The following is a 23,163-nucleotide window of genomic DNA, read 5'->3' on the forward strand; positions in this document are numbered from 1 at the left end:
TGCAGTTTTTAATATCTGGAAATAATTTGGAATTAACTTGCTTAGAGATCTTTATATAGACAACGTCTTTGCATCCTATGAACAATTACATTCCAAATTTAACATTCCAGCTACACATTTCTTTCACTATCTTCAAATCAGGAACTTTGTTAAACAGAACCTTCCAGATTTTCCTCATCTTGCACCCTCATCCACGCTGGAAAAAATATTGCTCAATCTCAAGGACTTAGACTCCATCTCTACATATATAAAATCATTTTACAATCCCTTCCTTTCAAAGATCCAAGAGGACACTGGGAAAAAGATCTTTCAATTAATATATCAGAAAAGGAGTGGAAAGTAGCAATGCAGAGAATTCACTCGAGCTCCATATGCGCAAAGCATACAATTATACAACTCAAAATTATATATCGAGCACATCTGTCTCGACTAAAACTCTCCAAAATGTTTCCAGGGCATGATCCAACCTGTGAACATTACAACCAAGCCCCAGCCTCACTGGGTCACATGTTCTGGGCCTGCACCAAATTAACATCATTCTGGACAAAAATTTTTAATTACCTTTCAGACAGCCTTGGACTCACAATCCCTCCTAACCCATTAACAGCTGTGTTTGGGGTTCTTCCAGAGGGGCTTAAAGTGGAGAAAGACAAACAAATTGTGATGGCCTTCACTACACTCTTGGCACGCAGACTTATTCTGATAAACTGGAAGAACCCAAACTCTCCTCTTTTAAGTCAGTAGGAAACCGATGTGTTATATTATTTGAAATTGGAAAAAATCAAATACTCAGTTAGAGGATCCGTACAGACCTTTTACAAAACATGGCAGGATCTAATCAGTAATATTTTAAAAATAAGTTAATGAAGCATAGAGAATTTATTAATTTAGCTATGTTTAAAAGCTGTAAAATTTTTATGCCGTTTGGCTTGCTCTCTCTCTCAAGGGTGGGGATCGATCCGTTCTTAACTCTATTTTTCTTTTTGTAAAAACTTGATTGCTTTGTATGGATTGTAATAAAATTAATTATATAAAAAAAAAAATTGACTTTAAAATACTACTAATGGTTTAAATAATCTCACCCCATCCCATATTTGGAATGTCTGTCCCCTAACACTCCAAGTCATAACTTCAGATCTTCAAATGACGGGCTCCTTATAACTCCAAGAGCCAACTTGAAAAGAAGTGGTGAGGTGGCTTTTTGCTGTTATGCACCAAAAATCTTGAATACTTTACCAATAGAAATTCACCAGGCTAATACTGAACAATTATTTAAAAAACTGCTAAACCCATTAATTTAAAATGGCTTTTGTTTGCAGCTACATTTTAGTTGTTTCCCTGTTAGTCTATATGAGCAATGAATTATCATTTTCCTCTGGGTTCTGCAATTCTGTACCAATCTGGACTATTCTCTGATGTTTTTTCCGGTTCATCTGTGGTGGTGATCTGTGCCACCACCACCTGGTCAAGGTACCATGCTGCCCCCTGTATTTACAGATTGAATGGCGGGTGTCCCAGAAGTCCACATGACCACCATCATCTTCAATTTATTCCGTGTGAATCCAGAACACCGTGAGGACTGATTTAGAACATCTGTGTTAGGTCAAATGACCAGCAGGGGCTTGTCGGTCTTTTGGCCTTGAAACCCCTGCAGATTTTTTTTTTATCCTCCAGCTGAACTGTTTTATTTCTGTCCTCCTGGCCATTCATCCAGCCATCCATCCATTACCCAACCCGCTATATCCTAACTATACGGGGGTCTGCTGGAGCCAGGCAGGAAACAATCCCCAGGCAGGGCGCCAGCCCACTGCAGGGCACACACACACCCACACTAGGGACAATTTAGGATGTCTTTGGACTGTGGGAGGAAACCCATGCAGACACGGGGAGAACATGCAAACTCCACATAGGGATGTCCCGGGAAGTGAACCCGGGTCTCCTAACTGCGAGGCAGCAGCGCTACCCACTGTGTCACCGTGCCACCCCCTGGCCATTCAACCTTACATTTTTCTTTGTTACATACTGTATAATATTGTTGCCTAATCTTGTTTGTTTGTGTTTTATATTAATTTCCTTTTATTTCGTTTTGTAAAGCACTTTGAGCTATGATGGGCAGATGGATACCAGAGTATCAAGGCTTCCAGTCCTGACCTTTTAATTTAAACATCGATGTTCACATTAAAAGTATTAATATTACATAATTATATTATATTATCCATCCATCCATCTATTATCCAACCCGCTATATCCTAACTACAGGGTCACAGGGGTCTGCTGGAGCCAATCCCAGCCAACACAGGGCACAAGGCGGGAAACAAACTCTGGGCAGAGTGCCAGCCCACTGTAGATATTATATTATATTATACAATTATATTATATTTTTAATAATGTGCAAGTTTATTAGAAATTATTTTTAAAAGGCATTTAATGGTGAGAACATGATTAAATTAAATGGGTCATATTGTGTAAAACGGAAGCTGCTTTTCCTTCTGCGTTTATCATCGGCCTGCATTCACACTGGCAGTGCTGCAGTCCATCAGCCAAAGATGTGGAGCTGTGTATGTGAAGCATTGTTTGGAGTTATTTGACTCCAATGAGTGAACAAAAATGAAGGAAAATGTGATACGTGTCAGAAGACCGTACGTTATTGCGACAACACCACCTAGTAAAATATATAAAAGTCAGCCATGTTATTGAACATTTGGCGTTACAACCGAGGTAATCAGAGGAGAGCACTGGCAGTCAGTCTGCTGTCTACTCTTAAAGAAGCCTTCCATAAAGGCAGGCAGCACCCAGGCAACTTTAGTATTGTAATCTGATGTAAATTTGTTGTAATTGTTTGAAGACAGAATAATCAATGCCTGTTTTTAGGGAGGAGTATATTACATTTATAGCTTGATGAATGTACATACATTTAACACATTTTCAAACATATATTTATTATATCCATCATGTAAAATATAATATATATCTGTATATTTACATATATACTTGATACTATCTTTAAATCCCTTTCCCTAGCATTAGACCCGAGTGTCGCTCGGGCTGTAGAAACAGCGCTAAAAGCAGTAGTCCCAAGCATTACCAGGGCAGTGGTATAGCCCAGCCTTCTCCTCTCACCTGTAGGCATGCCTAGTATTACACACTCTCGACAGTGATACGAGCAGTGATGCTGAGGAGCCTATCATTAGTAGTGAGGAGGATATAAATCTGTCATCAGGCAGTGAAATTGAAATGGACAGTGAAAGCGAAGGTGATTCTGATGAATCCGAAAGTTACGCTCCCTCGGTACTTGCATCATTATTGTACTTTTTTTACACTTCTGACTGCGTGCGTTTGGTGTTTTGCACCTTTCACAGTAAAAAAATAAAAATGTGATTTTATTGAGCAAAAAAATGAAACGCTTTTTAGATTTTTTTTTGAGTAAAAACGCAACACCAACACTTGTTGTTGTTCCACAGATTGTTTGCAAGAACTAAATGTATTTAATAATTTCTGTTAATAAACGAGCCAAAAAGTCCAATCTTTGGCACAATGTAATAGTGATGCAAAGTCTTTAAAATGTGATGTTTTATGTCCACATATACTGTACGTTTTTACATAAGATTAACCATTCTTGAAAGACAGAAATCTGACTGCATCAGTACTGGTATCGATATCTCAGGATCACCTGGTATCGGATCGATCAAAAATGAGCTGTATCGCCCATCAATAGCACTCAGTTGCAGAGCGCTGCCAGATACTTTTAAACATAGTAGGCGGGGTCTCAATGCGTCAGGAGCGAGGCTGCGCTATCAAATAATGAAATTCTGCAGCATCTTGATTGCATATGTATAAGGGTGATAAGCATGATCCATATACAGTATGGCTGTTCCAGGGAGATGTTCTACGCCCGTTCCGGTACGCGTAATTATAAAGCGATTATGATTATTAAAGATAAATCGCGTAGAAATTTCCGTATGCCAGGTTTTATAAATCTGACTTTTCTGGTGTATGCATATTTTCACGCTGGAATCCATACAAAGTTTAATAAATGAGGCCTCTGGCTTTGACAGAAAACTAACTAAGCGCTTAAGCAGGAGAAGACGGAGGTAAATCAGTTGACGTGTGTTAGTGGAAAACTAAAGTGAGTGTACTAGATTTAAAATAAATAAGTAAAATACAAATTATACATAAAGAACAATATGTAGTGGAATGCTTAGTTACTAAACTCCAATTACTGCACCTTTAAGAATATATAAGGACAATAACAATAACGTATAACTTTATAAATATCAAAAATCATTAATAGTATTTCAAATATGTGATAAATAAATGAGTTTAATGTAAGAGAGTTGACAACAGAGCATCATGTAGTTCTAGGCACTTTCGTTGTTCAAGACGCGAATGGCTTTGAAAAAACATATTTATGTATATAAAAATATATGTATTGTTGTTATTGATCAGAATCTCCTGATTAACCTCAAGTTTCGAAAAAGACTGAAGACATTCTTCATAAATACTTGTAAAGTTCACGTCTACAGCCTCGCCCGGTGTGAACTTCTACTCGCCTGCGGCTCGCCAGGTGTTCCTACGGCTTCCTGCCACCTGCCTTGAAGATGTCCAATCAGAATCCAAGCGCACCCATTGGTTCCGCCTTCGAGGGCTGACGTCATCATGTATACAGTCCTGCCAAGATGGCGGACAACATCCCTCTCCACCCTGTCAGGAGCATCCAGAAAAAGAATGCGTATTACCACGAGGGGAGACACAACAGGTACGGAAACGATCATTTTACCATATTGCGACGGAGAACGTGTGTTTGTAGTCGTTGCGTCCTACGTGCTGTTTGCCATCTACTAAGAAAAGGCAGGTATGTGAAGTATAAAGTGAGTCGCGGCGGGTCCTCTTCTGGGGCTGGACGCAGCTTTTCCTTACCTAGATCGTAATGTGACAGGTGAACGTGTCAAGAAAACAATCCAGGTCCTAACCATAAGCATGGGAAAGAAAGTCTTGTGAGCTGTCATGTGGTAGAAAGGCACATGAGATGCCGCGAGCGCGTTTACCCTCCCATCATAGGCACTTGGGTAAGGATGGCCTGCTGCTCGAGGGAGCGAGGTGGTCAATGGCTGTCATGGTGTTGGCACTGAATAACAAATATACAAGCCGCGATTCGTAAAGGGTGCAAAGGCACCAGCGCACCTGGCAAGGGTTCAAGCATGGTGGTATGGCGCAAGTTGCTCTCTCAATGCGAGGAGCGCGATGAACTGGATTTGGGAACTGGAAAGCTTCTGTAACATTTGAGGTATGACCCTAAAGTGGGAACAGAACGCCTGGCATGCTTGGCATCTCCAGTTATGCCGTGTCTTGTGATGCGATGTGGAAACCAAAGCATTCAGGGCCTTTTTAAGCTTTTATAACAACGCCAATGATAGCTGTCCTCCAGAATATACTCTGCTTTGCCTTGCAAAAGCTGTGTGTCCCTGCTTCTTCCATAATAAGTTTGATCAGCTGACAGCACTGTTAACAAACAGAAGTACTGTGTAGAGGTACACATCTGCAGTTGTGCTTAAGTTGGACAGTTTTGACATTTTTGTTTTTAGAGTGTTGGTGTGTTTTATGGAAGCAGAAGCACTTTGATGGGTGGTGGTACTAATTAGTAGGCTAGTAGGAGAAGCAGTGGTGGTTTAGTAGAGTAAGAACCTGATTATGCAGTTTGCAGGATGGATTTTTTTTGTGCTGCTAAAATATACTTTTTTCCCCAGTAAATTAATTCAGGGTGGCCTGTAGAGTACATACTGTATCATGGTTCGGTGGCACAGTTTTTATGATTTCTGTAGGACATGGTACCATACACATATTTCATTTTATCACACCTTTGTGTTTTTTTTTTGTTTTTTTTTTTTATAACCTTCCCATATATGCACTCACTAAGCAAATCTTCAGGAACACCTGTACGTCTTTATCCATTCAGTTTTCTAATCGGCCAAATATGCGGCAGTAGCGCAATGTGTAGAATCATGCAGATGCAGGTCAGGAACTTCAGCTGATGTTCACATCAAACATCAGCTTTACGAAAAAATGTGATCTTAGCGATTTTGACCATGGAACAATTTTTGGTGCCAGACGGGCTGGTTTGAGTATTGATCTTTTGGAATTTTCACACAAAACAGCCTCTAGAGTTTACTCGGAATGGTACAAAAAACATCCAGTGAGTATCAGTACGGACATACGGAAATGTCTTGTTGATTAGAGAAGGCAGTCTAAAGTTGGCAGGCTGGTTCGAGCTGACAGAAGGGCTATGTTAACTACATTTTTCCTTGGGATTAATAAAGGTTTATTTAATCTGTGTTTATTTTATCTAATTTTATAATCACTCTTTTCAATTGTGGTGAACTGAAAAGCATCTCTGAATGCACAACACGTTAAACCTTAAGGTGGATGGGCTGCGACAGCGGAAGACCATGTCGGGTTCAACTCCTGTCAGCCAAGAACAGAAAGCTGATGGCTGCAAGTGAGAATAGGCTCACCAAAATTGGACAGTTGAAGGCTGGAAATCGTAGCCTGTTCTGGTGTATCTCATTTTCTGCTGAGGCACACTGACGGTAGGGTCAGACATGCGCTCAGCCCACATTGTATCAACAGTCCAGGCTAGTGGTGGTAGTGTAATGATGAGGGGAATGCTTTCTTAGCACGCTTTATTAACAACTAGCTGTCCCCTGCAGCTCTGCCCGCATAGTAGTGAAACAAGACAAACTTTACAAATCAATAAAAAAAAAAAAAAGTAATAATTTGTATTGAGAAGAATTTATATTGATAGCTTTCGTATTCCGAGGGCCTCTTGACATACAATATTTTTGGTTTTGCTATCAGGGGCGAGAATGTACAGTTAGGTCCATAAATATTTGGACAGAGACAACCTTTCTCTAATTTTGGTTCTGTACATTACCACATTGAATTTTAAATGAAACAACTCGGATGCAGTTGAAGTGCCGACTTTCAGCTTTAATTCAGTGGGTTGAATAAAACGCTTGCATAAAAATGTGAGGCAACTAAAGCATTTTTTTAACACAATCCCTTCATTTCAGGGGCTCAAAAGTAATTGGGCAAATTAAATAACTGGAAATCAAATGTTCATTTCTAATACTTGGTTGAAAACACTTTGCTGGCAATGCCAGCCTGAAGTCTTGAACTCCTGGACATCACCCGATGCTGGGTTTCCTCCTTTTTAATGCTCTGCCAGGCCTTTACTGCAGCGGCTTTACTTTCAGTTGCTGTTTGTTGGTGGGCCTTTCTGTCTGAAGTTTAGTCTTCAACAAGTGAAATGCCTGCTCAGTTGAGTTAAGATCAGGTGACTGACTTGGCCAGTCAAGAATTTTCCACTTCTTTGCTTTAATAAACTCTTGGGTTACTTTGGCTGTATGTTTTGGTTCATTGTCCATCTGTGTCATGAAACGCCCGCCGCCCAATCAATTTGACTGCATTTAGCTGGATTTGAGCAGACAGTAATTTTCATTTTTATTACTATTTAATTTAATATTGTTTCTTTGTATCAGTATACTGCTGCTGGATTATGTGAATTTCCCCTTGGGATTAATAAAGTATCTATCTATCTATCTATCTGTCTAGTATGTCTCTGAACACCTCAGAATTCATTCGGCTGCTTCTGTCCTGTGTCACATCATCAATAAACACTAGTGTCCCAGTGCCACTGACAGCCATGCATGCCCAAGCCATCACACTGCCTCCCTCCACCGTGTTTTACAGATGATGTGCTATGCTTTGGATAATGAGCTGTTCCACACCTTCTCGATCCTTTTTTCTTGCTATCATTCTGGTAGAGGTTGATCTTGGTTTCATCTGTCCAAAGAATGTTTGTCCAGAACTGTGCTGGCTTTTTTAGATGTTCTTTAGCAAAGTCCAATCTAGCCTTTCTATTCTTGAGGCTTATGAGTGGCCGACACCTTGCAGTGCACCCTCTGTATTTACTTTCATTCAGTCTTCTCTTTATGGTAGACTTGGATATCAATACGCCGACCCCCTGGAGAGTGTTGTTCACTTGGCTGGCTGTTGTGAAGGGGTTTCTCTTCACCATGGAAATGATTCTGCGATCATCCACCACTGTTGTCTTCTGTGGGCGTCCAGGTCTTTTTGCATTGCTGAGTTCACCAGTGCTTGCTTTCTTTCTCAGGATGTACCAAACTGTAGATTTTGCCACTCGTAATATTGTAGCAATTTCTCGGATGGGTTTTTTCTGTTTTTGCAGCTTAAGGATGGCTTCTTTCACCAGCATGGAGAGCTCCTTTGACCGCATGTTGTCTGTTAACAGCAAAATCTTCCACATGCAAGCACCACACCTCAAATCAACTCCAGGCCTTTTATCTGCTTGATTGATAAGACATAACGACAGACTTGAACACACCTGCCCATGAAACAGCCTTTGAGTCAATTGTCCAATTACTTTTGTGCCCCTGAAACAAAGGGATTGTGTTAAAAAAAATGCTTTAGTTGCCTCACATTTTTATGCAATCTTTTTGTTCAACCCACTGAATTAAAGCTTAAAGTCTGCACTTCAACTGCATCTGAGTTGTTTCATTTAAAATTCATTGTGGTAATGTACAGAACAAAAATGAGAAAAAAGTTGTCTCTGTCCAAATACTTATGGACCTAACTATAGCTGTGATCTCTTTGCCAAAAATGTACATAGTTGGCAGGGTATCTCTGGCCTAGCGGAAGGTAGGTACGCTCCAACGTCAAACATTGGCACTGTATCTGATCGTGTTCGGCTCTGACGGAGAGCATCCCCTGCATGGGGAGAAGAGCACTTGGCCGTGACATCTCTACCAATGAGCAGGTACCCTCTAAAACACATGTAGCTGTGATCTCTCTCTCTCTCTCTCTCTCTCTCTCTCTCTCTCTCTTTCAGAAACATCAAACGTTACTAAATGATAATGTCTGCTGAACAAATAGGTACTGCTAGCTAAGTGGAGGCAAGATATGCTCCAACAAGTGGTGAGAGGTAGAACGACTCGAACGGAGGCTGGCACGTGAATGAGTAGGGCCCTTGGCTGGCTCCCTACTCCTGAGGTCCCGCCTCCCCCTACCATCGGCCCACAGCCTGTCTCTCAGATTTGCGCAAATAAATTGATGCTGCAACCGAACTATAATACTTTAAGCAATAAGAGAAGTTACAAAATCATCCAGAATGTTCAAGCAAATTGTAGAAAAAAACCCGATCTAAATCTGTTTAGTTGTTCTCTCGTGAAAAGCGGACAGACAGACGGATGTTGGATTTTATATACAATATATAGACATAAATCATTGATTGAATGCAAAGGCTTGTTTGAGTATTGTTGCTGACCATATGCATCTCATCATGACCAAAATTTACCCATCTTCTAATGGCCACTTCCCGCATGGTAATGCAACATGTCACGAGGCAAAAGTCGACTCACGGAGGTTTCATGCACATGATTAATGAGTTCAGTGTTCTTCAATGGTCTTTCCAGTCAACAGATCTGAATCCTGTAAAGCCCCTTTTTGATGTGGTAGAAGCGGAGATTCACGCCATGCATGTGTAGCTAACAAATCTGCGTAAATTTTGTGATGCAGTCTTGCCAACATGGACCAGAACCTGCAAGCAGTGTTTTCCAACATGTTGTGGAATCCATGCCACAACGAGCTAAGGCTGTTTGGAGAGCAAAATGAGGCGCCACCTAGGGCTGTGCGATATGACCAAAATCTTATATCCCGATATTTCATTTCATATCCCGATATCACGATATAGTACATTTTCTTTGTATTCAGTGAATAGTTTATATAATCACCACTCCTTTTTTTTCATTTAAATTAAAAAAATGAAAAATGAGAAGTACTCAACTTGTAATTATTTCTGTTCTTTTATTTAGAACATTTGAGCAAATGTTTGACTTAGAATGTAAACATAAAATGTTAATGTATCAAATATAAAACACTTTTCAAAAACAAATTACTAAAGGCCCAATATAAAATACTGCTATATAAAATGCCTGACATAAACAAAATGTGAACTGTAGCAGCAATAACTCTCACAACATATATTAAATATAAAAGGATCAAAGCACTACCAACTAAACTATATAAGGCCAATAAACCCTTTAAACAAAATAAATACAAGTCTAACATTAACTGTCAAAACCAAATGTAAACGTACTTCAAACTGTAGCAGCAATAAGGCTTACGACAAAAATATATTAAATATATAATATTAAATATAATATTTTTTAGGCTACATTCTAGTAAAATGTTAATTTGCACATCGTAGTGTGGCAAATCTCCGTTAATGAGTTACAGCTGATTGCCCCGTGCGCGGGACTGGGCGGCGCTAGCGTGTTGATGCCGCCCAGCCCCAAGCACAGGGCGATCGCTGACTAACTCGATAACGGAGATTTGCCGTCTTAATGCAGTTGTGGCGTAAACGTAATTTTAACAAGATTAACGCTGACAGCAAACGCTGCAGGGAAAATTATGCCTTAAGCAAATTGTTTTGGTAGCAATTAATCTTCCAAGCTTTTAACATGCTCGTTTAAATAGTACCTTTACAACTGTAATATCCTACGTGGCCTGCCTCTCAGTTGTAAACTCTCTGCATGCTCGCTCACGTGCTTTTTGCGGAGGTGTAGAAGAGGTTTGTCGTGTTGGAGTCTGTGGTAGCGATCGGTTTGCAGCATAATTTGCACAGTACCGTTTTCTGGTCCGTGTCAGACTCTTCAAATCCAAACCATCTCCATACTACAGAGGTAGCCCCTCGTTTAGGAACAAGGTCCTTCTGTGTGGAGCTACCTGGTGTTGCCTCGTCTTCATCAGCCATGCTAGTGTGTCTGCATCCACGTGGTGGCCATCAAAACAATAAAAAAATATTGCCGTAAACAGTTTATTTTGCGACACCACGAAACAAACGATAGCGTAATGTGCAGCGATAGACGTTTTCATATTGTCATCCGATATATATCGTTATATCGAACAGCCCTAGCGCTACCCAGTATTAATAATCTAGTGTTCCTGATAATTTGCTCAGTGCGCATACATTCCTTTTAAAATGGCTGTTCTGTAGCCTCTAGTTTATAATCCTTGATTGTGAGAACAAGTGATCAGCAATGAGAAAGTGATCAAGAGTTAGACAATCATCATACTTAACGTCTTTGAAATGATTTCACTTAGGCAATGGAGATAAATGTTTGCACAGCAGAAATTGATGACTGTGATTAACTGTTTACAGGCAACACTGGCAGAGCAAACAGAGTCTTGGTGGCACTTTTGACTACTTATTTACTGTTCTGTCCTGTGTTTTGTTGTTATATTTTTGCCACTCTTGCTTATATGTGGCACACTTAAGCTCTGAGAAGTGGTAAGCTTGTTTCGTAGAAGTGGAGATGCTGTACACCCTTGATCCAGTATGGCTTGTTTTATGCTGTGCTGCCTTGTGTCTAAACCAGCTGTAGACTCTCTACTATTTATGAATAAAGCACACCTATAGAATCGGGAAGCAGCTGACAAATTAGCTTTTTTTAATGCTTATGATAATTGTAGGGTGGCGCGGTAGCACAGTGGATAGTGCGCCTGGTTGTTGTCTGTGTGTATGATTCCTCCTCATGCTCCTACCAGCTAAAACATTAGAATGGCTTATCCGCTCCAGCTTATTCATGTAGTTCTATAAATTAGAAAAGAAAAAAACAAAACAAAACTCAAACAGAATATATGAACAAATTATGTCTACAGCAGGAGTGCCCACAAATTTTTTTGGCTTGCGAGCTACTTTTTAAAATGACCAGGTCAAAATCATCTACCTACATTAAAAATGATATATATACACTGAGTACCAGAGGTGGGTAGTAACGAGTTACATTTACTCTGTTACATTTACTTGAGTAACGTTTTAAAAAAAATTGTACTTCTAAGAGTAGTTTTACTGCACCAAACTTTTTACTTTTACTTGAGTACATTTGTGAAGCAGAAACGCTACTCTTACTCCGCTACATTGGCCAACACTCGAATCATTACTTTTTTTCCATTAGACAAAGTCTGACAGACCATTTTCAATCTGCTCTGTAGTGTATGCTGTCAAGTTGCACACATACCTTCCATTGCGTCTCACCTGCGATTTTAGTTCCCTCTCCTTTCTCTTTCTCAGATTGCTTTTCGGAAGGAAGTCAGTTTCGTAGTTTTTATGAACAGTTCGAAAGTGCCTTTCCACATTTTCCTTCTTTGGAATAGCAATGATAGATTGACAGATCAGACATTGTGAGAAAAAAAATCCTCTTCCAATTCCACATCCAGCCCATAAACAACAATTCTTTTTTTTAAATCCCTTCTTTAGTCGATATAAATTGGAAGGCTAACTAGATCACTTAGATAGCCGGAGTTTTGCAGTAGCTCGCGCGTTTGATCGTGAGTGCAGGATGACCAGTGTGTTAGACGAAAAGAGATCTCAGACTGGCCGCCCTGTATGTCAATCAAGGAGGATATATGATAGACTAACATTTAAAAAAAATTTTTTTTGAATGCAATGCGATCTACCTGCACTACCTTTCTGAGCTACTGGTCGATCGCAATCAACGCATTGGGCACCCCCGGTCTACAGGCTATATTACATTTAATATAAAAGATAGCTTTTTGTTATTTAACTTAAACTTTAATCAGTTAATGCCTGACCATTGTGGCAGATGACCGGGACGCCCCTTCAGCATATGTTCTGGGCGAGCAAGCATGGGAGACCCAATATCTCCCCCTGGATGCTAGATGGCAGCCTCCTTGGGTTGCAGCGGTGCCTTGGACCACTGCAGGGCTTCATGGGACTTGGAGTTTGGTGCAGCACTGTTGGGTTCCACAGGCGCCGCCAGGGGGTGCTGCAGCGGGAACCACTGGGCCCTTGTGGGCAGTATTTTCACCACACCCTGAAGTGTAGCCGGGACTCGGCCATCAAGCACCAGGAGCACTTCCGGGTGACTAATAAAAGGCGGCCACCACTCAGGATCCAGAGTCGGGAGGAGGAGGACGAGGTTGCTTGGGAGGAGTGGTGGAGGAAGAAGTGTGTGGTGTGCTTTATTTTTGGTTTATTTTGATGTGCTTGGGACTGTGTTAGGGCTGAGGGACATGGGGAAATATAAATCTATATAATAAAGATATAAATCTTTTTGTTGGTTTTACACTTGCCTCCGTGTCAGTCTGTGTCGGGTCGGGTGCATATATAGCGCCTTTTACACCATTTACATGTTGTGGAAGGTAGCCCAGATACCGCTGATTCAACCACCAACACATGTTTATTCATTATTTACAGTGCACACAACCCAGTACTCCCGTACTAAATCACCCACAGTCCAGGCCTCTCACAATGCTTTTCTCTCTCTTCCTGACCACCTCAACTCCTCTTCCACTCGACCCCAGCCATTGAATGGAGAGAGGCAGCCCCTTTTATCTTCACCCGTATGTGCCCCAGGTGCCTCCCGATGAACTTCTGACGGTACTCCCTGGTGTGGCGGACGTGCCAGCTGTGTACCTGGAAGCACTCCGCGTGTCCCTGGTCTTCATCCCCCCAGCACTTCCGCTACACCCGGCCAGGCATTCGGACGCCCCCTGGCAATGACCACGGGCCTCTATAGCGTTGAGCTTCCATGCCCCTTTCCTGTGGTCCTCCTAGCCACCAGGGCAGTCGCCCCCTCGTGGTCTGGAGGAGGTGTAATCCCTCTTCTGGTCCTTCCGGGCGTCCCGGCTGGGTACCGCCCCAGCCACTCGCCACCGTGTATACGAAAAAAAAAGGTTATTTCTACACTGAAAAGGAAAGGATGTTAAAGAGACACAGTTTTAGCTGTATAGCCTTCATAAGGTGTGCAACTGTAAAGAAAAGATCAGGTACCATAACATGAACAAAGGCAGGGCAGAGAGTAGGTGTGAAAATGGTACCATAGAAGAAGATGAAAAGATGAAGTCGTTCAGTAAGACCTGGAGAAAGACCTACAGTATGTGATCCCAGGCTGAGAATGTACTTGGCTCTTTCTTTTTATCTAATGCACTGCAGTGGGCTGGCGCTCTGCCCGGGGTTTGTTTCCTGTCTTGTGCCCTGTGTTGGCTGGGATTGGCTCCAGCGTACTCCCGTGACCCTGTATAGGATGTATAGTCGGATAATGGATGGATGACCCTGTAGTTAGGATGTAGCGGGTTGGATAATGGATGGATGGATCATTTATTTTTATGCGTTACTTAACAAACGAAAGTAAAATGTTTTTGTACTTTATTTTTCCTCAATGCTATTAAAGCACTCTGTGTTTTATAAAGGACACCTATGTTTGCCCTTTCATGGAGGGGTATGAGTGACTCCTCAAACCTTGGGTCTCTTGTCATCTGACATTTGAACAGGAAGACTTTTATCGCAGGTATCACACCCAGCAAATGGTCCACCGATTCTGTCAAGTCTCGTTGTGCCCCAAACCCACCTGTGCTCAACCGGTCACCGAGCCTTCAGCTCTATTGCCCCCAGATTTTGGAAGAACCTCCCTAAATTAATGAGATCTGTTGATGAAATTCTCATAGACAACTTCAAACTCATTTGTTAAGGAAGACCTTTAACTTAACCCTGACATTCCGACCCTTCTTTGCTGTCTTTTCTAGGTGCTCAGGATGATTGGTGTTTGTATCGCAGAATATGTTATTTGTTCTTGGTTGTTTTATAGTGTTTTCTGTATTATGTATTATTTATTGTTTGTTATTCTAATTCAAAGTGTAGTGTTTCCTGTATTTATCTTTATTTAGTCTTTTATGTGGATATCCAATGTTATAGATGTCCTGTTGTTCATTTCAAATTTCTGTGAAGTTAGCTTTGAGCGTGGAAAAGGTGCAATATAAATATATTAACATGTTGCTAGCATTATTAATTATAATGAACTATGAAGTCTGGATACATGTTTTACTTGAGTACTTTCTCTGTACTGTAATAGTCACTTTACAGAGTATTTATTCCTTCACCATCTTTGAAAATTGAAACACAAACTAATAAAGCTCAGTTTACTAATTGCTGTATGGAATTCCATTCTAGTCGTAATCCAATTTTTGTCCTTTTGATTTGATGTAATGTTAGTAAAGGATACACTCCTTGCTAAATGGAATGTTGAAAGGAAAGTTAATATGATTGTATTTTTATTTTGTACTAGGGGGCCCTCCCAGAGCACTATGTGCCATTGTGAAGAGGGGGGCTGAACGCACCCCAAGGAGACACGGTTGCTCTTCCAAACCCCTCTTAAGTGTTGATACAATTGGAAACAAATAGTTTTTTTTTTTTTACCTCCTCTTTGCTCGATCAGCTGCTGGTTTGCTGCTGCTTTCGTGCCGTGTAATCTGCATTTTGTGTGGCATGTCGAACATTTAAAAGCCTGTACAACAGCTGTCCTTTTGTCTCTCTTGGCCCCCACACATTCTCAAACACTATGCGATCTGTTTTCGCAGTTCCATTATTTCACCGAGTAATATTTTCCGTTTGTTTGCGCTAATGCGATCTTTACTATCATTTTTTTGAGACTTTTTTGAATTTTCCTCCTTCCATTATCTCTAACCTGCTCTGCATGTGTACCACGCCAACATTTTTGAATTCTTTACGACGTTCTGCTTTGTCTTTTTCCAGCCCCGGGTGTGGTTCAATCTCTTGGCACAAAGTCTATGTATTCTTTTCTCTCCAACGCCTTTGGGTCTCTTTTCGACGCGCTGCTCATTCTTTTTCGCTTATTCGTGGATGTGTCATCTAGGACGTATACAATTTTTAAGAGCTGAGAGCACAGGAATTGTGTCTGCCAAAAGCATTCCAATAACTGAGAGGTTAGATGACCGTGATCTTGTTTGAAAATTGTTGTAAGTAGGGGGTGACTTGCAAAAGTCACCGTCTCACGGGACTTGCTTCCAAAGGTTGTAAGTATGACGTGACTTGATTGTCTCACCGGACGTGAAAGTGTCTCTCTGTCTCTCTTCAAAAGATCACATCTCGTCGCAGGAAAAAAGTCTCGTCTCGTCCCAAGATTTTTATTTATAATAGAGAGATAAGGTTGTTATTGATGCTGTGTAAACTCAAAATAGTAGTATATTTAGTTTTAATAATCTAGATCAAGAGTTCCCAAACTTTTTTCAGCCACAGACCCCTTTACCAAAAACTTTTAAAACCATCGACCCCCTAGTCATTTACTTTACTTACTCAAATTAATAAATTTTTACTGCACTCGATATTAAATATTTCACTAGATATCAAACTTTTCATTTTAATCACTTGTAATTAATGATTGAAAAAGATAAAAGGACTACGGAAAATGGCATTATCTTGTGCAACATTTAATATCGAAACCTGCACTAATGAAAATTAAAGCAAAAAAAAATATGATCAGAGTTTTTTTTACATTAATGACATTTAAGAAATAAATATGTAAATTTAAAATAAGTGCAAATAGTCCAAGCTGTACTGTCTGCATTTCTTTTTTGGTCCAGTCATATTATTATCTGAAGAAATAAAAACTTTTATTAACAAACAATGATGTATGTACTTATTTGAAACAGAAGATTTTTGTTCAAACTCGAATAAATAACTGTGTCCTCTGATTTTCTTTTTCATAGTACTGCTCCTCAATAAATAAATATATTCAAAGTTCAAATCGCAAATAAGAACATGTCACATCAAATGAACCAATTTATAGTGTTTTTTGAAAGCATGATCGTACAAGACTGATAGATTCTGCTAATATCGAATATCCGTCGTCTCGTCCCACCGTGAGCAAGTGCGGACATACAGCGGTTTTTCATGTCTGCACATGCTTTAATACGTTCGATAAGACAATGCGCAGACATGTTTGTGCTACAGGTATTTTCATGCATTCTTACGTGTGGCTCTTTTAATGACACATTTTACCTTTTCATTCGCAAGTTTGGTATGTAATGTGTTTTTATCAAAAAAGTGTTTTTTTGAATTATTTTACTTTTTAATTAGGTACCTATTGGAATCATAGATATTTTGAAGTAACAAACAAATAGCAGTAGTCAGGGGGTCTATTTTTGCTGTCGTCGACCCCCAAATATTTTTATTGAAACTATCGACCCCTAGAAAGTTCAAATCGACCCCAGGGGGTCGATATTGACCACTTTGGGAACTCTTGATCTAGATGATTTTTTTTATGTCCTGCAGCATTCTTGTAGCTTGTGATCTAGCTGCTCTTCTGTTAATTTTCAGACGACCCTGCAACTTTCTATTCTTTGGCTCTTTCACAAGAATACAGCCATATGCAACAAATTTTACATATTTTCTCCATTTACATTTAAAATGATTTCTTAATCCACTTCTAAAACAGTGTCGTTATTTAGAAGCATGCTTCCATTAGTTACGCAAACTACTGTATGTCTGCTTTAAATTTTGTTACAAGTGGAAAGGGTCAGTCACTCTTTGTCTTGATTTCAGCCTTTACACTGACAGAAGTGGGAGTTTTAATAAGAGCATATCGATCTTTTGATATCCTCTGTATGTTTACTGTTCTAATTTATTTCTTTAACTGAAGCGATTACAGTAATCCCTCGCTATATCGCGCTTCGACTTTTGCGGCTTCACTCTATCGCGGATTTTAAATGTAAGCACATCTAAATATATATCACAGATTTTTGCTGGTTCGCCGCTTTCTGCGGACAATGGGTCTTTTAATTTAGGTTACATGCTTCCTCAGTTTGATTGCCCAGTTGATTTCATACAAGGGATGCTATTGGCGGTTGGCTTAGAAGGTACCCAATCAGAGCATGTATTACATATTAACTAAAACTCCTCAATGCTATAAGATATGCTTCCCGCGCGGTGCTTGTTTGCTTCTCTCTATCTTTCTCACTCTCTCTGCCTGACGGAGGGGGTGTGAGCAGAGGGGCTGTTTGCACTGACGACACGGACGCTCCTCTACAAAATGCCGCTTTATCGCGGTGCTTCTGTATACTTAAAAGCACGTATTGATTTTTTGATTGTTTGCTTTTCTTAGCGCTCTCTCTGACATTCTCTGCTCCTGACGGCGCTCCTTTATGACGGCGCTCCTTTGAAGATAAGATATGTTTGCTTTCTTTTAATTGTGAGAAAGAACTGCCATCTCTGTCTTGTATTGGAGCACAGTTTAAACGTTTGACTAAAGGGTGTTATTTCATGTCTAGAGGGCTCTAATAATGTTAACAGGGTGGGAGAGTTTATAAGGGCTTAAAATATATAAAAATAACCATACAAACATATGGTTTCTACTTCGCGGATTTTCAGCTATCGTGGGGGGGTCTGGAACGCAACCCCTGCGATCGAGGAGGGATTACTACTGTATGCTGTACCTTAGTCATCCGCCAACTTTTGCTTCATTGACATTTTCATTTTAGAAAATGTTTAATAATCAATACAGCAACATAAAATTGAAGTTTTTTTTGTAAATCAATTCCAGTTTAATCTCCCATATTGTGCTTAGGCAACACTTTTTCAACTTATTTCCCTAAAGGGCATTAGTTACCTTTTGAAATTTGTCTGAAATCACTTCAACATTTATGTCTGTGTGAAACTGAAGAAAATGTTTTTAAGAATGATCCAACGTCAGAAATCAAATACATTTGAACTTTAATACACCAAATTGGAGGACATTTCTGTCTAAAGTTAAAAAGTTACTATAAATGGTGTTCTGTCCTAGAGTGGTGGCGGAGATGGAAAAGAAAAACCTGATATGCTACAAGAACTGAAAGTGCTTTCTCATTGTCACAGGAAGGGTCAGTCTGCATGTATTTGTTGTGATACGAAGTTTAAAAAAGGTTAGACGTCTAATGAGATCATCTTGCAAACACTGGCAGCTTATCAAGAAAATGCTACTCTCGGTTCAAGTGTGTTACACTATCTTGAACATCATCTGTGTTCAATACTGTGTTACCTATCAAAATCTGATCTGCATCGTTTTTTTTTTTTTGGTTTGTTTTACATCATCCATAAGTTATTAAAGTTGACATAAAATCTTTAAATCGTTAGCTTTTCTTATAATCTACTTAGCATTCAAGTAGAGTGTGACCCTTTTTTTTTTTTTTACAGACTCAAATAAACCTCAAAATAAGCTTAATGGCAGATTATTTAGTTCATTTGTCTTTTCAAAATGATGTCAGACATAAATTCAGAAGGGGTCAGCGTTATGTTAAACTTAAACTTGCCAATAATAATATTTTTAAAAGTATTACTTTGATTGTCACTAATGTACCAGAAGTGCCCAAGCATTTTAGTCTTCTTGAATAACCAGCATTTTAAAATTGTAATTACCCCAAACTACTTATTTACAAATTGTATACCGAACATGAAAAATGTATAGTTTCAGACCTCCAAAAAAAAAAAAAAAACATAAGCAGAAACTGTAATTGTGTTTGAGGCTGAAATTCTCATTTTAAACTGGTCACACGCCTTGTTTAAGAGTTTTACTTTCGGCTTGTAATTTGTCACATAGTCACTAGACAAAAATGAATTGGTTAAAATGATATGAACTGTAATAGGAAAGTGCTGCGTCACTTCATATTTCTTTAAATGGTATCCTGAGGAGCCACAGTGGTGTAACTGTTATATGGCATATGACAATAAGGAGCCTAAATTTGATACAAAAAGTAACATACAGTCAAATGTGGTTTTCTTTTTTTTCACATCTTTGGTGTCTTAAGTAAATGGCGACATTCTCGGCGAATGGCTGTTTTCTGTTGAAAATAATTTCTGACAACTTCAGTGTCATTTCCAGTAGGGTGATTTGTTTTACCAGGATAAGAGCCACTTCCTCTCATGGCCACTGAGGCCTAGTTTAACATTGGTAATGCAGTTCCTTTCTCTCATCTCGGTTGTTGTGTCTCTGTCAAAAGAGACATCCACTACACCCTTAGGTAGTTGTATTAGTGTATTACATATGTGAATGTGAGGTATTACCAAAATTATTAACCCTACCACCTTAGGAACTTTAAATAAATAAATAAATGAGACAAATGTTACAAATGCGAAAGCTAGAGTTTTTTTAGAGGTTCAAGAGGATACTTTGAAGACTGAATCCAAAAGTGTTTATATTAGTACTTGTATGAAAAGTTAAGTGTAACAGTATTTGAAGTTTTGAAGTAAAAGGTTTCTAAGTTTGTGTGCCTGTCTGTCTAAAAAGTTTACATACTTTGTGTGCGTGTGTATATATTTAATATACCAAACAATATACAGTATAGTCCCTGTCAACTTTCAAGCATTATTCAGAAGTGATTAAGAAGGCTAAGAGAATGTGAGATTATATAGCGCCCTGATGTGTGGAGTACAAGTCCAAGGAGGATAAACTCAAGCTTTATAACACACTGATGAGGTCTCATCTGGAGTTCTGGGTGTAGTTTTGGTCTCTGGACTGCAAAAAAGACATGGCAGCATTAGAGAAAGACCACAAGAGGACCCACTAGGCTAATTCTTGGACTGAGCGGTATGAGTTATGGGGAAAGATTGAACCCTTTTAGTTTAACACTAGCATTACCAAAGCTTACGAGCAGCTCCCTACTCAAAACGGAAAATTCACGAGGCACCCAGGATCGAACCCGGAGCCTCTTGATTACAAGTCCGCAGTTCTTGCTGCTACATTATAGAAGCTGTCGTATTTTACTTGTACCTTTTGTGAAAGTGGTTATTTGATTTACCCTCTAAAACTCCAGCACTTTACTCCAAGATAATCAAGGCTTCAGCTGGGAGAACTTCTTGCCCTTTCTGCGGCAGGTATGGGTGGTATAGTATGGTACTTGCTGCTTGTGTTGATCGACACATTTACAAGACAAAAGACACTGATGGAGAGGTGCAAATGGATTTAAGGTGGGCTGGGTTTATTCTTAGGCTGTGGTAATTCTAGTGTTAAGCAAACGGAGATTAAGAGGTGATATGTTTTCGTTGTTCAAAGTTATGAAAGGAATTAGTTCAGTGGATTAAGGCAGCCACTTTATCATGAGTTCAACAAGAACACAGGGACAGAGTTGTGAACATGTTAAGGTAAGGACGGTAGAATAAGTGATCAAGTAATGTGATAGACAGCAGGACTTTATAGGGACCTTCAAAACTTGACTGGATGCTATTTTGGAGGAATTAAGAGGATAGGACTGACAAACTTTGTTGAGCTGAATGTCTTGTTCTTTTCTAATTTTTTCTACTGTTCTACTGTAAGTATAATGGTAGGGTAAAAAATTTCACCTTCCAGTTTTCAGGGGATTTAGCATCTTTGTCAGCTTGTTTGTCTGTGGATGCAATATTTTAAAAGCTAATCATTCAATCTGAATGGTATAGTGCTTCACATTTTAAAATGTTCAGCGTTTATTGATGCTGTAGATTGTGCTCTTTAGTGGTAATGATTTAGAGTTTTCTGCACACCTTTGTAGCCTAACTGGGATTGATGATTATACTTTTTTTTTTTTTTTAACAAATTGTCATCTTTCCTATTCACATAATAATTTTTTAGTGGGCAATATTTCAATGCTAAAGCATCAGCATTATGTCAGAAAAGTTGTGCTGCACACATCTGATTTTTGTATTTTAAAAATGAATAACGGTCTTTTAAATCTTTCAGGGCGGATGTTGACTTTTGTCGAAATTCAGAGGTAGAGGACGGTAATCAGCCATAAACGGTGACAAAACTCGCTGTTATGTTGTAGTTTATCTCTCTTTGCTAGAAGGAAAATTAGCTTTGTTGATTTGACCTTGATTACCTGCGCATGCGTGAGTAACGACGAGCAAACAACCTCTAAAATGGCATTGATATCTGGCGAGAGACCAAAGGGAACGTACAAAACAAAATACTCAGTGGACAACATTTTGCGTATTATCCCTGAATCGGACTCTTTGACTTGTTGGACTCCGATTTTGATGGAAGTGATCTGAAGATGGAGATTGAAAACTTCAGCTGATCGGTCCCCAAGTTGATTGTGGTGTTGAACACGCTTGTGTAGCTGATGTGCCCATGGCAATGCTCGCTTGGGAGGAGTGCCACTTAGACCAGATTGTGTCACATTGCCACTCGAAGACAGGCCAGGCAGCTGGCCCTCCACACATTCCTACCGACCACTGAGCTGCCCCTACACAGCCACCAGAGTCGCTGAACAGGCGTCGACAGCAGCCACAGCAACAGACATTTTACATTGATTATTTACATGTGAAACCTTTGCTTTGTATGCTTTTCAGAAAACCGAGTTGGCTGCAAAAAAATATTCTGCCCTCAAAGAGTTAATTAAACAATTTTTATTGTAATTTTTGAGGGAGGAAGTTTGCTTTAGGCCTACTACAGTTTTTCCTTTACCTAAATGCTTCATTTTTGAGATATTGGTGTCACTTGCTTCTTGTATAACTGTTACCTTAAGTTTTAGGCATATTATATTATACAATATTCAGAGAAGTTCATTTAATTTACGACATACACTGCAAGTAAATGTCCTGTAATAGTTACTAAGAGAGTTAAACCTATACTGTTAGCAGTAAACTCGAATGTATCATGGAAAAATTGAGAAAGACCTTTAATGATGTGATCAGACTTTTATAGAATGAGGTTTCACATTCGAAAGACATTGGTGTCAACCATAAAGCTATGACGATATAAAACTTTTATAGATTAACCTTATTATCGACGTGCCAAGTCCCCTAAAATGCAAATCAGACCAGATGACTGATAATCAGCAAAATGGATCCACAGCTTTTGTAAAGTTCAACAGTGAACACTGTGGGTAAGAAAAACAATTGTTGTTGAAACTTCTTAACTATATTTTGGGTTTACTAAAAAATCGTAATGCAGTGATCACTCCTTTATTGTGGGGGTTGTGGTCCAGAACCCCCTGCGAAAGGTGAAAATCCGCAAAGTAAAAACAATATGTTTATATGGTTATTTTTATATATTTTAAACCCTTATAAACTCTCTCACACTCTTATAAACTTTTCCAGCACAGTTCTACAGCATAAACCCTTTGTATTCTCTTAGATATTAGGTTAGATTCGTTGAAATTATGTATGTAAATGCACTGTTTATATACAGTAAAACCTAAATATTATTTTAAAAATATCGAGCGTCTCCGATACCACATATATCTTACAGCCATTATGATAGACAGATCGTTTTGGAGCCATAACGAAGGGCTTGTCTATGCACAAAGATAAACACAAAAGAG

The 23,163-nt window shown here is 39.4% G+C and overlaps 1 protein-coding gene across 2 annotated transcripts in view; it reads left to right on the plus strand.

Moving 5' to 3' along the window:
- The first annotated feature begins 4,645 nt into the window (after positions 1–4,645).
- The window catches only part of atp9b (ATPase phospholipid transporting 9B), a 329,584-nt gene continuing 311,066 nt past the window's right edge, over positions 4,646–23,163 (plus strand). For both annotated transcript variants that reach the window (XM_039737704.1, XM_039737705.1), the window contains exon 1: positions 4,646–4,756. In XM_039737704.1, the coding sequence (XP_039593638.1) occupies positions 4,677–4,756 (80 nt within the window). In that variant the 5' untranslated portion in view covers positions 4,646–4,676. The remainder of the gene's footprint in view (positions 4,757–23,163) is intronic.

The sequence above is a fragment of the Polypterus senegalus genome, chromosome 15 (assembly GCF_016835505.1).
Source record: "Polypterus senegalus isolate Bchr_013 chromosome 15, ASM1683550v1, whole genome shotgun sequence".
Taxonomy (NCBI): domain Eukaryota; kingdom Metazoa; phylum Chordata; class Cladistia; order Polypteriformes; family Polypteridae; genus Polypterus; species Polypterus senegalus.